A 17,327-nucleotide genomic window follows, 5' to 3' on the forward strand; every position below is an offset into this window, starting at 1 on the left:
GTATAATTATAGGGAGCCTCTGAAATCCACTAGACCAGTTTAGTCCTTATATTTTCTCAATCTTCCATGATTCAGAACCTTGCCCAGAAAAAGTTGTATTTTGCATATGGCAAAGCTTTCCATTTAAAAAAAAATTCTGATTTGAGCACAAATTTAGCTTTTATTGAGAGGTAGGGTGGCTGTAGCAAGAAAAACCCTAACAACATATTAACAGTAACATTTTTGGCTTTGTCTAAACGATTGTAGAATTTGACCCAGTGGTGCTAATTTGAAAGGTGGCTAATGTTACGTTATTGACCTTCTGATATTGATACCAGTTAAGTGGGTTTCCAGGCATTAAAACAGTGTTTTTCACCTTTGTGACCTAAACATCCAGATTATAATGTTGGTATGAAGAATCCCTATTCCGATCATTAAATGAGTGCGGACTGTCAAAAGTGCACTTATGCTAATTATGCATTAGTCATCAATCTCACTCAGAGGCCAAAGGATAGTTAGTGCTTTGAAAGTGAAACACTTGTGCAAAGGGATGTTCTTCTGCGGTTTGAGTTGAGGTGCAGTGTGAGTGTTGTGCGGAGGTTACTTTGTCCAGTATCTGGTCTCTGCTGTCCCTGACCTGAGAACATTTGATGTTTACATGGGATGTAGGAATGGAAAAATGTTCCCACAGCACTGACACTGACAGGAAAAAATACAGATATTATACAATATTCTACATGGATTCATTCAGCTTGGTTTTCATATAAAGTGGAGCTTTTTATTTCACAAATTAGACAGTCTACAAGATGTGTTCTTTTTTGGACATGCACAATAAATATTAAATGTTAATATTTGTGTTTTTCAGGAACCAAATTCAAAGCTGTCATCAACTGAGAGAGATGCCCATCATGTTGGGGGGCAGCCCCAGCATTCTAAGAAGCAAGAACGCAATCCTTTCAGAGTTCCGAGTGAGAATCAGAAGCCATCCACATGGAAAGCTGCCACTGGTAACCGTAGTAGCGAAGAGTCTGAAAGAAACAAGATACATAATGAGGATGTAAGCGAGGCGCTGAAGTTAAATGGTTTACTAGTAAGTGATAAGGAGATGGCGAAGAAGTCTAATGATGGGTTCAAGATCAAGGAAAAGTCATCTGATGAGGCTGAAAAACTTGCAGTTAAAGACTCTGAAGAGACCCAAAAGGCAGCAATTCATCACCTTAAGTGTGATGCCAGAATAGGTGGAACTGACTCGAGCAGAAAGGAGAAAACTCACAACTTACCATATTTAAAACCATCTGGCCCCTTGGCAACTGACAAAGGAAAATTATCAAAGCCAACCCAGACTATGGAGAAGGATAAATTGCAGTTAGGATCTGAGGAAGAGCATGTCCATAAAGAATTATCTATGCACTCATCACACCATGGAAACGCTTCAACCACCAGCGGTGCACACTTGAAAGGGGAACAACTAAGGGACAGACAAGCATCAAGTAATAAAAGCGAATATAGTTGTGAAAATGAAAAGTCAAGTAGCACTCAGAAATGCTGTATGACCAGGATACCCCAAGTGATCGAACCAACAGACACTTGGGAGAACCGCTCAGAACAGACACAAGGAACCAAAGTGGATCATGGCGCTACTGGACACTGTTCAGTCCTTTCTACAGATAGCTCAGATTCAAATAGGAAAAAAAATGAGGAAAGTAGATCATATGGACAAAGTCATGCTGAGGCACCTGTCCGTATTGGAACAGAAAATAGCCATACCAAATTAGAGCAAAGTATGCCCAGCTGTCAGTCAGTGGAAGCCAAGCAGACAGCAGCTACAAAGAAGGCAAATATAAGTAATGGGCAGAGAACAATCACAACCTTTCCTGGATTCGAATATGCATCAGCACACATGGAAACCAAGAAAGCAGTAGCACTGCACAGCCAGCTGACTGCTCAACTTAAACAAAAGAAGGTAATAGTCATGAGCGGAGGTAACAAAGGGACAGTGATATGTGATTTTTAGCATTCTTTGGGATGTGGGCATCACTGACAAGGCAGGCATTTATTGCCCATCCCTCGTTGCTCTTGAGAAGATGGTGATGAGCTGCCTTTTTGAACTGTTGCAGTCCTCTGGTGAAGGTACTCCCCCCAATGATGTTAGGTAGGAAATTGCAGGATTTTGAGCCCGTGACAATGAAGGAACAGCGATATATGTCTAAGTCTGGATGGTGTGTGTCTTGGAGAGGAACGTGAAGGTGATGATGTTTCCATGCACCTGCTGCCCTTGTCCTTTTAGATAGTGGAGGTGGTGGGTTTGGGAGGTGCTGCTGAAGAAGCCTTGGCGGCTTCCTGCAGTGCATTCTGTAGATAATATTTTCTCAATAAATGATCTAAGCTAGGTGGGAATTAAGTGCACAGACTATAGATATGTGTTACTGGGAATACAGTCTGTTTAAATCTCATCTGTTGTATTGATGAGGTTAATGCAGGAATCCAGAATTGTAGACAGATGGTACTACTCTTCTCAAAAGCAAGGTGAGACGGCACTTAAATATATGGTGAAGCATAAAAGTGGTTGATGTAAAGTTTATAAAATTGTATATTTCTGGAGTTCTGAATCCATATGTTTTTCCCATGCACACAGACCCATGCAAAATAGGAGAATCTCAGTGTACTACAGATAGTTTTATGAATGTAAATTTCATGTTCAACATGAATTATGTGAAAATCTTGTTATTTTGAACTGTGAGGGCACTTGGAGGATTCAATTTTGTATTAATCCTATTTATCCGTGTTTATAGAACGACTGTAATTGTAGGGGATTATCAGGAATGATTCTTAAATCGATGCAAGAGAGGAATGTTAGAAATAGTTGACCCCATTTCCCATTTTTCTCTGTTTATCAAACCTGTTGATCTGACCACCATCATGCGTGCTTCTCCTCCAAACAGGACTGTTGGGTAACTTGGCTGTGGAGATTTCTCAAGCTGATTTTTAATGTCGCCTCTTGATTAACCAGTATGCATATCGTGTAGGGTTGCAAATGTACTAGTGTTGAGGTTAACCTGCCTTGCTTCTGACTGGGAGTACTCCATCTAGCAGAATGGCTTAGAGTTAGTTGCCTTTGCTATTAGATTCAATTCAGCATGCTCAAGTTACAGTAAAATCTGGAAAGCAGATTTCCTGCTTTCTGGCTTGAGAGGTAGGAATGATGTCTTTGCAACTGCAAAACCAATTGGTATGCTAGCTGTTATTAATTCCAAGCTGGGTTTCAAATAGGGCATAATTCTATCTATGCTGATCAGTTATGAATATCTTGCATTCTGTGAAATTTTTAACATGCCTGTTTTGATAATTCAATAACACAATTTGCTACATCCGTGATTGGCCAGCAAGAAAAAAATACTTCCTGTTTAAATTTAGGAAGAAAAATGATAGGAATAATAATACTTGGCAGTATTGCTGTTTTCATGTCTAAATATTTTATTTTTCAGAATACTCTGAGAATAGTGAATGTTGCTGCCCTTCCTGATAAAGGTCAGAGGTTAATAAATCAGGTCAAAGACCTGGAGGATGCTCTTGGTGCACTGTGCTTGTCTGCAGCAGATGATGAAGAGAAAGGTACTGTATTGGGCTCATTAGATTGAATTACTGCATTTCTTGGATGGGTGAGTGGGATATTTTCAAAGCTACAGGAGCGTTAATTTAAATCTGATTATTTTGTTTGAATCCTTGCTGAACCTTCTGCTCAGTTTTAGAATTGATTCCACCAAAAGAATACGTTTGTTACTTCTTTGGAATTCAAAATTCTGAAGTGTACATGTAACTGGGAACATTTTACGAGTTGACACTGCCAGCAAGGAGTGAAACATAGGAACAGGAGGAGGCCATTCAGCCATTCAATTAGATCATTGCTGATCTCTATCTTAACTACCCACTTTGGTTCTGTAATCCTTGCCGAACAAAAATCTTATCCATTTCAATTTTGAAATTTTCAATTGACCCAGCCTCAACAGCTTTTGGGGGTGAGGTTTCCAGATTTCCACTGCCCTTTGTGTGAAGAATTGTTTCCTGGTAGCACAAATTGGAAATTTGTGTGCATTCTGTCCATGGTTTTCCAACCAGATTGGATTTGCCCTGGCAGTGTGGACTCATAAATTTACACTCAACAAGTACCAGTAAGTTAGAAACTGTTAAGCAACAGCGGTTGATGCACCAAGATGCTTTGCTGTGAAATTGTACGATGTGAATTTCTACACAATTTGTACATCTAATCTCAACGAAGCCATCAAGCAAAGTGCTTTTCAAAGGCCAGGTACTTTATTAGTGCAACTGAAGTTGGTAATAATGGATTTAGTTACGAACTGACATGTATTGACAGTGCAGCTATAAACACAATTGAAACTCAAACTCTTAACAATATCTTTCTCTGTAGGAGAGGAAACCAGGAACAGTTCGATCAATCCCTTCGACAAAAGTGGCACCATCTTATTAAATAAACCTATACCCCATCAGGATCCCAGATCTGATGCAACAACTTTACGTTTCAATGATGCTTCTTCCCTGGGGTCAAGTCACTTTTATAACCAGATGTACAGAGGTAAAATTTCACAAGAAAGCATTCTTTTACGAGAAATTAGAATCACAGAATGTTACAGAACAGATCGTTCGGCCTGTCAAGTCTGTGCTGGTGTTTTCTCCTTAGGCCACCTTGTCTATTCCTGCTGCTGCTTGCTTCCCAAGCCCTTTAATATTCCTCTTTTTCATGCAACTGTCTATCTTTTAAAAGCATTTAAGGACCCATTCAACATCAGTTTGTGGCAAAGTATTCTATATTCTAACTAGCTTTTGTTCTTTTCAACTCTCGATAAGTTATCCTTTTTGGCAATCAACAGCTGGCTATATGTCTCCATTAAATTCCTAATAATCATGTCACAAATCAGCTCATACTTTCCTTTGGATGTTGAACCAGACAACTCTTTGATACTCCTTTATCTCTGGCTCAGATAGAACTGAACCCCACAGGTGGATTCTGTGAAAGGCACTCCACATTATATAGAGAAACAGCTTAATGTGAACTTTAACTTCAGATTGAAAACTCTCATTATTGCTTAGTTGAATTCATTACACAGTGACTACGCTTCAAAAAGTACCTCATTGGTTGTAAAACGCTTTGGGATGCCCTGAGGTCATGAAATACACTATATTAATAAAAGTCTTTCTTTTATAACGTATAATAGCAATGTTTCAGCTTGTTCACAATTGTAAATAAGATACAGTTATTCTCTTGTTTTAAAAAAAATAATAATTGAACCACTATTTACCCTAAGGAATGTTGCTATGGGTATTATATTAACCTCATCAACTGCTCTCCTAAAAAATAAATATTATAATCTGTTTTTAAATGTCACCATCCTTCTTCTGTGCTGTAAGAGTATATGATTCCTTCATATACTGCTACTAAATCCTGCTACTAAACTGTAATTACTGTCACGTGGCTAATACGATTAATGCTTCAGATGTAGGCAGTTGTATGGTGATTCAGTTTAGCAGTTCCAAACCATATAGCCACACCGTTATTGCTGCCACAAAATCGGTACAGGTTGAACCTGTCTAACCCGGCACCCTTGGAACCTGGCCTGTGCCGGACCAGAGAATTTGCCGGACCACGGGAGGTCACGCCGACCCTCGACTTACCGGGTCCTGATGACAGCGCTCGTGCCCCTGACCACCTCCGCCACGCTCCAGCTCCAAAACTCCCGCCACACACGCTCCTTCTCCGTGCTGCTTTGTTGAATGTTGACTGACAAAATGGCGTCCCAACCTCGAAGATGGATTTGCTGTACAGAAGGCTACTGCGCAGCATTTATTCCCAATTCACCCGATCTGAAAAGCATCCACTTTGTCCTGTCTGAGGAAGCTCCCAGAAGGAGCATCAGGATCATTTTAAGGGGACATATCTATGAGACACTGTCACCAAACACCGGGAAAAACACGCTAGGAACGTACACACATCACTTTTAGGATAATAATTCAGTGTTACTTTATTTGATTGAAGTTTCATTCTGATGGTGCAGAATAAGGTAAAAGCAGATCAAAGGGTCAGTATGGCTTATGCTGTTGGCGAAGAGGTTCTGCTCCATTGAATTGTGCATGTGCACAGCATTGACTCAATCCATACTGTAACCCTCCTGAGCCTTAGTGTTATTGTTTTAACAAAAAAACATTTCTTGTTAGTGTTCGGCATATAACGTTCTTGCAGTGTGCCAGCTGACCTTACCGGGTACTGCTGACAACGCTGCTGTCAACGACCCGGCCACGTTCTGCGCATGCGCCCCACTGGCCGGGAAGGTTGCCGGACCAAAGAGTACCGGATTTGAGAGGGTCAACCTGGATTTGAACAATGTTAACATTTATCTTTATCTTTTCTTTGTTCTAACTGAAGAATCATAAAAGCAGTGTTGTCCACTAGAAGTCACTGGCTAGCCACCGACGTGACTATAGCGATAACCTATTTAGCCAAGTGCACTAATTGTAGTAGAACACGCCTTGCACACAATATAGGTAAATGTACTTCACGTGTATATTTGCTTAACAAACTCTTACCATCATTCAGTGTGAAACTTTGCAGTCTTTCTCATTCATCAAAGTTTAGAATTCTGGCGTGAATTTATTAGATACAGTACAACTTGATGCAGTTTCTAGATTTTTGTCCAGTAGTTGCGAGTGATACTATGACTTCACCAGAGTGACCGCTTGAAAAGTTGACTTGCACAACACGACGTGCCAAACCCACCCCTGCTCTCAATTCATGACGTGGATGCTGCTTATCTTTTCCCATGACATGCCCTTTGGAGCTGCTCATTATTGGTTGGGCTTGCCTTTTCTGCTGACCTGGATGCTTAATCTAATTAGTCAAGCTGACCACGATACCCACTCCCCTCTCTATACAATGGTATTGAAGTCCGGTTTCACCCGCGATGCACACCATTTTAGCAGATAACCAATAAGTAGCAACTCAGGAAGAAAAGCACACACAATGATCAAAATAGGTGAAAGTACTCATGCGTACACTGTATGAATATGAGTATTGAGATCACATGGTCAACAACAGTACCTATTACTCATTTTTTAAAATGTATTAATCAAAAATGCAATTAGCCACATGTGGCTAATGTATTGGACAACATTGAGTTAAAATGGTCTGGACTGGAAACGTCTTGACTGCTACTGATACCATTTTGCGCTTTTTAAAATTAATTTAATTGACACAAAATCTATTTGCCGATGGCTGCTGGAAAATAAAAATTGCCACTGTGCTTGGAATTTCTGAAGAATGACTCCAGCAAATTTATCATCAGTTCTCTATGCAATTGTAATTAATGTACTTGCAAAGGTACGCTCTTTCTAAATTGGCCTGTCTTTTAGAATAGTGGGCCTCAAAATTCAGGCTATGGGTTCTGTAGGAAGCAGTACTGTTCGATCGTGAAATCCTACGATAGAAGCTGTCCAACGATGGAGGCTGACTAACTGTTCACAGTAACCTTTCCCTATACAATGGAACCTCTATTATCCAGACTCCAATTATCTGATTTTCCAATTGCTTGTAAGAATTTTTGCAAAACACTGAGAGACATCAATTTACTGCACAGCTTTTATTTATATTTATCTCCTTGTCTCGGTTGAATAAATCTATGTGATGTTTCTTTTATTATTTGTAGAGTATTGTCATCATCTGGAATTATTGACCAATTTCTATTGTCCACAGGGCCTCCTCCATATGGCAGATAATAAAGGTTCCACTGTAGTTGCATAAGATGGGCAATAAATGCTGGCCTTGCTTATATATCTGAGGCTGATGGGTTGGGGGGGAGGAGAGAGAGAGAGAGAGGAGGGAATGTCTACATAAGGAAGTAGCTATGAGCCGCATTGGTGTCAGAATGTGGTTCTTGATTCAAATCACTCCATGGTCTCACCCACCCTACTTTCATGCTCTCTTCCTGCCTTACATCCCCTTGTCCACGCTCTACTCTTCTAACACCAGGACTATCCTCATCACCCACGCCACCAGCAGTGCCTACTCTTGTCCTTTGAAATCACTTGGCCAGTTCCTTCTGCCTCGCCAGCTTTTATTTGCTTTCAAAACCTCTCCTTAACTATGCTTTTATTCCCCCACCCACCCCCGCCCAATCATAATCATCATCATTTTTGTGAGCAAATTTCTAAATTAATTATTTTTCTCGATTTCAGCAAATTCTCAGCAGCAAAGTCTATATGGAGGACGGATGACAGAGGATCGACTCCTCACTGTCACGAACGTGACCAGTGAGGCCATTGAACAACTCCACAAGTCACTGGAGTCTTGCCCAGATATATCTGATGAGGCTGAAGATCCACAATATCTCAAGGTAACTGTAAATGAGATTATATTGTTTGTATACATTTTCAGCTTGGTATACCTTTTTGACTTGGAGTTGGTTTTTAAAAAAAAGGTACTGTAATTTAGTAATATACTGATGTTCTCAGCCACTTGGCTAGTCGTTTAAAGCTGCTTGGCACAGTTGGGATGAGTTTGGTTAGTTTTCAGGCAGGGATCCATATTCCCCTTCTGCTGCAGTTATGGATAACAGCCATTGTTTCTGGAATGTTTTTTTTTGATCTGCAGTATAGGTAAATGGAGTACTGATTTTCTGATCATGCAGTGTGTAGAGTGTTCGTTTTCCACTCTACTTTGATTCATAGACCCCGGGAATTACAGGAAGGACTCCACGTAACACAAAGTTTAGGCTTAAACCCAACAGTTAGTTTATTACACAAAAACCAACTAAAAATTACAGAACAAGACTGCGTAGAGATTGATCGAAGACATATAATCACCCATCCAGCCAGTTGCTGCTGTTGTCGATTGTAGGCTTGTGGAGCTAGGGAAGATGTTGGATCCCAGCTGCTTGCTTCGTGGTCGTTCTTCCTTTGACCTGCTCCCCTGTGCTGTTGTTTCTTCCTTCATCCTGTTGTTCTTCTGAGCTGTTGTTCTCAGCTCTTACATGTATATCCATTTGATTATACACACCTCCTGCTGGGCTGCTTTCAGTTAATGCGTCTGGATGGCTCTGATGATGGGTCTGGATCTGTTTGGTTGGCCACAATTCACACATGGAGTTGACAGGGCAAACGATAACTCCTTATCTTTTGTGCCCCGTTATCCAAAAATACACGCCTTGTGGGATCCTTTGTTGTCCTGGATTTTCGTAGACTTGTAGTCTCCATAGGGAACTGTGTTTTCCCCTCTGGCCAATTAATCCATGGGCACCTCTGCTTGATTGTATCAAAAAACCTTTGTCTCGATGTTAATCGGGTCTCGCTCTTGACCCCAGAAATCACATTAATCAGTTATGAGTCACCACCTGCCTCGGGCTGGCGCCCTTTTTCCAGCCCAACAGTCCCAAAGGTTTCTTTTAAACTATTTTAGTCCATTGCCTCTTGCTGTGCCTTGATCATGAAATGTGTAAACCTTACAAGGGTATGCCATTTCTGTGACCTCTGCAGAATTTTTTTGTAGGCTTTGATACGTTAAATATTGTAAATTAGAGCTGTAAAATGGTTTCACCTAATTTTTGAAATGACTTAACTGATACAGGAGTCTTCAAAAGATAGATAGTGAAAAAGAATATGGGGCCGAAATTCCCCAGTTCTCCTCCCATTAGCGGCTCTGGGGCGCACTAACTGGGTGCAAACAGTTTTTGCCCCGGGGGGGAGGGGCGCTACCAGCACCCGCAAAACTGCGTGGGAATTAGTGGAGGCGCGAACATGGTAGCATAGCGCCCTGGGCCGCCTCGCCACCGGCGATGACATCATCACTGTGCACGGCAACCCCTTTCTGCCCTGCGGCGGAAATTGGCCAGCGCCAGTGCAATGTCAGCGCCAGCCTCGCGGGTCGTGAACCGGGCCAACCTCCGCTCGTTGGGTGGAAGTTAAAGGAGAGGTGCACTGTGCTGCGGGCCGCTATTTTTTTTCTTCAGCCAACTCACCAGTCAGCTCATTCTGCTTTGCTGCCCAGCGCTCCGTCTCGGTGCCGGGCTGCGGCCATGGCACCACACAGCCCTGGTGGCCCAGTGGAGGCCTTGAAATGGCCCTGCAGAGTTCGCAGCGTTCCTCCCCTTTAACGGAAGGGGGCGGATGTTGAAATGTTCTCCGAGTAGCGCCCCTGAATCCGCCCCAAATTTGGGATCTCAAGCTGAAAAATTTGGACAGCTGGATTTTACTGAAAAATTCAGTGTCACTATACTAAAGATGGTAAATTGGCATTTCCGTTGTATCGCACTCCCAACTTTCTGTAGAGTGAGTTTTACTAAAGAGATTGTAACGGCTTGTTGCGTTTCAAGATTCTATTTTGAGAATATAGTAGAAGTCTTTTTTTCATGAGGCTCCCTCCACCCATGACAAACACTCCCTTTATCCAATAATTTCAGTAATCGCTACGTAAAGAGGATAATTTCCATGGTAACTATACAAGACACTGACTCCATTCAAACAGCATCATTTGTGGGTGACATTAGGAGGCTCTGCAAGATTTTCTCAGACTATGATGCTGTCAGACCTCATCACAGTCAAATGTAATGAGAATTCTATCCATTGCCTTTTTTTAAACTACAGATGCAATAAAGGACTATTTTGAAATACTCGTTATAAAATATGCCTATAAAGTGGTAAAGTCAGTTTTACAAATTCATAGATCTGCAGTAGATTTTCTCCTGGTCTTAGCATCACTAGTCATATGTTAGTGGACCTCGTGTCCTCTATGATCTGGAGAGCAGCTTTGATACTCAATATCTAGTTAACTGACCCAGGGATCCAAACAGTAAGCCCCTTGTTGCCTGTACTGGATACTGTGATGTTTCACATGCTGCTGCGTGTCGTCCTCTCTGTTTGGAAGATGGATTGCAAAGCACTCTACTGAGATGAGGCCAATGTAAACCAACAGTTTATTTTTTGTAGGATACATGAATGACCAGAATATAGTTTTATAACAAACTGCATCTATTTCCTTCCACTCCTCAAACGATAAAACAACAAATATGCAACTTGCCTCTAGTGTAGGTTAAAATCACCGTTATTAATTTGAGTTCAGTGGTGTTAGCAGTTCCCTTAAATTGTCTGGTTGCCTGCTGCTCTTTATGGAAATTGACTGACACTCCCCTCTATCTGCTCAGTCCCAGGAGTGTAACAAATAAACTCACTTGTTATTTGGACTGGATGTCCATGTCTTAAGCATATGTACTCCTTTCAATATCTCTAAAGAAAGGTCGAGCTGACACTAGGTAAGATATTGGGCCCGAATTTGATCAAAGCCAAGTTCTGCCCATTTACCGTCGAAAAGATCGCTAAGATCCTGATGGTACTTTGGGCAGAAGTTAGGTGAATAAATGGGAAAAAAACCGCCCGGCGGAAAAAAATGGGCGTTACAAAAAAAAATGTTCAACAAATAAAAATCAAAACATGACAAAACCTTCAGAGGACCCTTTCAAACAAAATCGCTGCAAAAGAATGAAAGAAAAACATCTCACTAACCTTTTCTTGCAGGTCTTCATACTTACCGTCCCGACTTCAACGCAGCGATCCTTTCTCCTGCAGGAGTGGAGGACCGCTCCGATGAATCATGGGCGGGAGGACTTTTACCGGCGTTGCACGCCGACGCACACCAACGATGCTCCCCAGCGGTCCTTTCAAACCGCCGGTGTGAGGGCCTCACCAAACTCACACGGAGGGGAGAGCGCTGAATAAACGGGGAGTTTTCTTGGCGGCAGCCCGCGGTAGGGTGATCAAATTTGGGCCCAATATTGTTTGTTTCGGTTCATAAGCTGCTGTATTTAACATTCAGTAAAACATACATTGTGCCACATGATATTCATTACACTCAAACTTGTGTTCGTGGACCGTTACACAAATAACAAACAAGCGTACAGTAGCTTACTTTGGTAAGCCCTTAACATCATAACACTTGGGGCCCGAAATTCATCGACATACCGCCCGCTTACTGCCCAAAAATACAAGTTTTGTCAAAAAACAGGTACATACTACTGACATACCACCCAGCGGCAGATTCATCATTGACATATCACCGAGCGGTATGCACATGGCCATGTGGAACCGCCTGCATACTGCCCAAAAAGTGCAATTTTCATGACATACTGCTGACATACCACCAGAGCTGCATACCGTCCTGGAGAAGGTGGTTTTACTCAATCTTGAATGGGCGGTAGTGCTCAGTGTCACCATTTTGAAATCGGGAACAGTCAGCAAAAGCAGCACCTCAGTATTTCAGAGGTGAACAGTGAATTTTCAGTGCGATTTACAATGGGAAAGATATTTTTATTGGTACTGAGGCAATTAACTCAAATGCCTTCTATCTTAATAGAAGGCCAATAGATTGGCCTTCTATTAAGATAGAAGGCATTTGAGTTAATTTTTTTCATTGAAAAATCATTTGAGTTTATCTCAGGCTCTTTGAGGAGATTGTGGAGATTTAAAAAGAATGGGGCCTGTACTATCTCAGCCTGTATTGCTGACTACTTGTCTAATGCAGGATCTAGATGGGAGAAGGTTTATTGAGCAGAATTATCAGGGTAATGGAGGAGGTCGCAGACTGATGAGGAAGAGGCCTTACCCCCAAAGGATTTTCAGGGAGAAGCATTCATACTTGGAACTGACCAATCGACAGTGCTTTCGAAGGCTGGGCTTCCGAAAAGTGGTGATCAATGAGATTTGCCAGTTCAGTACCACCACCATTACTGCACTCTCTGTCAAGATGAAGGTGACTGCGGCCCTTTCCTTTTATGCATGTGGCTCTTTTCAGGCATCATCTGTGGACATATGCTGTATTTCTCAGCACGCTACTCATCGTTGCATTCGAAGGTAACCGAAGCACTGGGAATTATAGACCGGTCAGCCTGACATCGGTAGTGGGTAAAATGATGGAATCAATTATTAAGGATGTCATAGCAGTGCATTTGGAAAGAGGTGACATGATAGGTCCAAGTCAGCATGGATTTGTGAAAGGGAAATCATGCTTGACAAATCTTCTGGAATTTTTTGAGGATGTTTCCAGTAGAGTGGATAAGGGAGAACCAGTTGATGTGGTATATTTGGACTTTCAGAAGGCGTTCGACAAGGTCCCACACAAGAGATTGATGTGCAAAGTTAGAGCACATGGGATTGGGGGTAGTGTACTGACATGGATTGAGAACTGGTTGTCAGACAGGAAGCAAAGAGTAGGAGTAAATGGGTACTTTTCAGAATGGCAGGCAGTGACTAGTGGGGTACCGCAAGGTTCTGTGCTGGGGCCCCAGCTGTTTACACTGTACATTAATGATTTAGATGAGGGGATTAAATGTAGTATCTCCAAATTTGCGGATGACACTAAGTTGGGTGGCAGTGTGAGCTGCGAGGAGGATGCTGTGAGGCTGCAGAGCGACTTGGATAGGTTAGGTGAGTGGGCAAATGCATGGCAGATGAAGTATAATGTGGATAAATGTGAGGTTATCCACTTTGGTGGTAAAAACAGAGAGACAGACTATTATCTGAATGGTGACAGATTAGGAAAAGGGGAGGTGCAAAGAGACCTGGGTGTCATGGTACATCAGTCATTGAAGGTTGGCATGCAGGTGCAGCAGGCGGTTAAGAAAGCAAATGGCATGTTGTCCTTCATAGCAAGGGGATTTGAGTACAGGGGCAGGGAGGTGTTGCTACAGTTGTACAGGGCATTGGTGAGGCCACACCTGGAGTATTGTGTACAGTTTTGGTCTCCTAACCTGAGGAAGGACATTCTTGCTATTGAGGGAGTGCAGCGAAGGTTCACCAGACTGATTCCCGGGATGGCGGGACTGACCTATCAAGAAAGACTGGATCAACTGGGCTTGTATTCACTGGAGTTCAGAAGAATGAGAGGGGACCTCATAGAAACATTTAAAATTCTGACGGGGTTAGACAGGTTAGATGCAGGAAGAATGTTCCCAATGTTGGGGAAGTCCAGAACCAGAGGTCATAGTCTAAGGATAAGGGGTAAGCCATTTAGGACCGAGATGCGGAGGAACTTCTTCACCCAGAGAGTGGTGAACCTGTGGAATTCTCTACCACAGAAAGTTGTTGAGGCCAATTCACTAAATATATTCAAAAAGGAGTTAAGATGAGGTCCTTACTACTAGGGGGATCAAGGGGTATGGCGAGAAAGCAGGAATGGGGTACTGAAGTTGAATGTTCAGCCATGAACTCATTGAATGGCGGTGCAGGCTAGAAGGGCCAAATGGCCTACTCCTGCACCTATTTTCTATGTTTCTATGTTTCTATGCATGCCGGATGGAATTTATAAACTTCCCAATGACCAGGGAGGCACAGAGTGAGAGGGCTTTGGGTTTTGGACACATTTCCGGCTTCCCCAAGGTGCAGGGTGCTGTTGACTGTACCCATATTGCCCTGCGAGCACCATTACAGGAGGCGGAGGTGTACCAAAACCGTAAGGGATTCTACTCCCTCAACGTGCAGCTCGTCTGCGACCACACACTGCATAATGGCTGTGAATGCCAACTTTCCAGGGAGCATCCATGATGCACACATCTTGCGTGAAAGCACTGTGTCTGACATGTTGAAGTCTGAGCCACAAGGTAAATGCTGGTGGAACACAGGGTTTGGCCTCGCCGCCTGTCTCTTGATCCTCACCCTGCAGAACCCCAAACAGAAGCGAGTGACGATATAATGGCCCAGAAATCCCGGCCATCCCAGGTCCGTATGGAGTGTGTACGGACCCAGGAAGGCATCGCAAACGGCGGTTTTCAGCGCACAATGCGCATGTGCTGAAAACCGGCTTTTCCGATCCATCAACTGGAGCACGCATCTCCACATCCAGGACATCCGCAAGGGCAAGGTTGCGGTATTTACCCATATCTTGTCCAGCGGATGTCCTGAAAACTCTTGCGCCTGATAAAAGCAGGTGCATAGCCTACTTTTACAGGCGTAAGAATTCTAAAATACACAAAAACATAATAAAATAAAATGTAAAAAACACATTTTATTGTTTAAAAACCCTCCCCACTACAGTAAGTTTATTTTAAACCATAATTAAATTTTTCTAAATCGGAAAAATATTTTTCTTATAACAAATAACTTGATGTTAAATATGTGGTGTATATTTTCTATTTTTTTTATTTGTGTTTTGGATGTTGTTGGGGGGGTGAGGGGGGGATTTCTCAATCATAATAATGGGAACTCCCAACTAATGGAGTTCCCATTATTATGAATGAGAATATACTTTACCTGGATTGGCTGCCCAGAGCCATGTGACTGCAGCTCTAGCCCTGCGGACGTCCTGACATGCACACGCTCCGACACGCAATCAGTGGAGGCCTCAGGACTGGGATCTCTCGTGGGCGCAGCAGCTTCATGTAAGTGCGCATTTTTTAAAACTTTTTTTTACACAATCGCCCGCTGGAAGCAGCCAACTAGGATTGCTAGGCCATTGAGCCATATAGCCACACGTAATATTATCGAAAAGACAATTGGAGTGCTGAGGCAGCGCTCTCGATGCTTGGACCACTCGGGAGGCAGGCTGCAATGCCACCCTGAGCAGCTTGCTCAGTTCACAGTGGTGTGCTGCATGTTGTATAATTTAGCAATCATGTGGGGACAGGAATTGCCACAGGGGACTGCGGGACCACCTGAGGAGAGAGTGGCGGAGACTGAGGAGGAAGAAGAGGATAATGAAGGGGAGGAGGATGAGGAGGTGCTTCCAGATCAATCCATGGCACCACCACCACCCCGCCCCCCCCCCCCCCCCAAAATTGTTACGTCAGCAGCTCATAAATGAAAGCCCTGCTTGAATGTGGAGAGCTGCGTTTTGGGACCCTGATGACTGTTATCCCAAAGGTTTGACACCGTACAAGAGTACTTACATTCAATTCAAACGTTTATGTAAAAATGTAAAAAATATACAACAATTATAAAACTTTGTAAAACTTATAACTATAACTTTGAACAACTGTAACAACTTTAAAACTGTAACAACTTGAAATAACCTTTTTAAAAATCAAACTTCATCTATTTTAAATGAACAATGAGCACTTGACTCGAAAAAACACCCTTCACTGTCCTCGACCTCGACCGTATACTCACCTCCCCTTTTCTTACTCCCGCCCTTCCCTTTCCCACTGCCCCTGAGCCCAGACATCCCTGTGGTGGTACCAAGCCGGTGTGCAGCAGTGCACATCGAATGCTATTACTGTCGTTGGGGGTCAGACATTGCAGGGGCAATGAATGGGGCCTCAGGAGAAGCTTGTGATCTGGAAGGCACGGCTTCAGGGTTGGAAGCTGCTGGCAGCTCCCCACCCTCAGGTGCTGTCAACCCGACTATTATGGCATGAGGGGATTCCACGCCATGGCCTGATCCCGTCGATTGCCGCATGGCATCAACTGAGTCGACGGCTCGCTCCATCACAGTGATCAGACGCGACATATCCTCCGACTGTCATTCTGATAGCGCCGCGATGTTTCCGGCTATTATAGCCATGGCCTTGAGCAGCTCTCGACCTATGTCAACGCTGGCCTGTGACAGACACACCATGTCCTGGTACGCGCCTATCTGTCTTGCAGCATCCGACCTTTTCTGCACCAACCTCCATCGTTGCTGCACACCGCTTGGCCCTTATAAAAACAAAAGACAGAAAAGAAATGAGTAAAAGTGAAGGGCAGAGAAACCAAAGGCAAGAAACAAAAAGGGCCACTGAATATAAAAGGGCTGCAGGAGGGGTAAAAACTAAAAATCATGGTTTAAAAACTAGGATGAAAACACTCTACCTAAATGCACGCAGCATTAGAAATAAAGTAAATGAGTTGACGGCACAAATCATTACAAATGGGTATGATTTGGTGGCCATTACAGAAACATGGTTGCAAGGTGGCCAAGACTGGGAATTAAACATACAGGGGTATCTGACGATTCAGAAAGATAGGCAAGAAGGGAAAGGAGGTGGGGTAGCTCTGTTAATAAAGGATATCATCAGGGCAGTTGTGAGGGATGATATTGGCTCCAATGAACAAAATGTTGAATCATTGTGGGTGGAGATTAGAGATAGTAAGGGGAAAAAGGTCACTGGTCGACGTAGTTTATAGGCCCCCAAATAATAACTTCATGGTGGGGCGGGCAATAATCAAGGGAATAATGGAGGCATGTGAAAAAGGAACGGCAGTAGTTATGGGGGATTTTAACCTACATATCGATTGGTCAAATCAAATCGCAGGGGGTAGCCTGGAGGAGGAATTCATAGAATGCATACGGGATTGTTTCTTAGAACAGTATGTAACAGAGCCTA

The 17,327-nt window shown here is 43.0% G+C and overlaps 1 protein-coding gene across 2 annotated transcripts in view; it reads left to right on the plus strand.

Annotated features, from left to right (window-relative positions):
* ttf2 (transcription termination factor, RNA polymerase II) overlaps positions 1-17,327 on the plus strand; it is a 93,210-nt gene that overhangs the window by 11,265 nt on the left and 64,618 nt on the right. For both annotated transcript variants that reach the window (XM_070892950.1, XM_070892952.1), the window contains exons 5-8: positions 845-1,942; positions 3,465-3,591; positions 4,406-4,570; positions 8,221-8,378. In XM_070892950.1, coding sequence (XP_070749051.1) covers positions 845-1,942; positions 3,465-3,591; positions 4,406-4,570; positions 8,221-8,378 — 1,548 coding nt within the window. The remainder of the gene's footprint in view (positions 1-844; positions 1,943-3,464; positions 3,592-4,405; positions 4,571-8,220; positions 8,379-17,327) is intronic.

The sequence above is a fragment of the Pristiophorus japonicus genome, chromosome 11 (genome assembly GCF_044704955.1).
Source record: "Pristiophorus japonicus isolate sPriJap1 chromosome 11, sPriJap1.hap1, whole genome shotgun sequence".
In the NCBI taxonomy this organism is placed as follows: Eukaryota; Metazoa; Chordata; class Chondrichthyes; family Pristiophoridae; genus Pristiophorus; species Pristiophorus japonicus.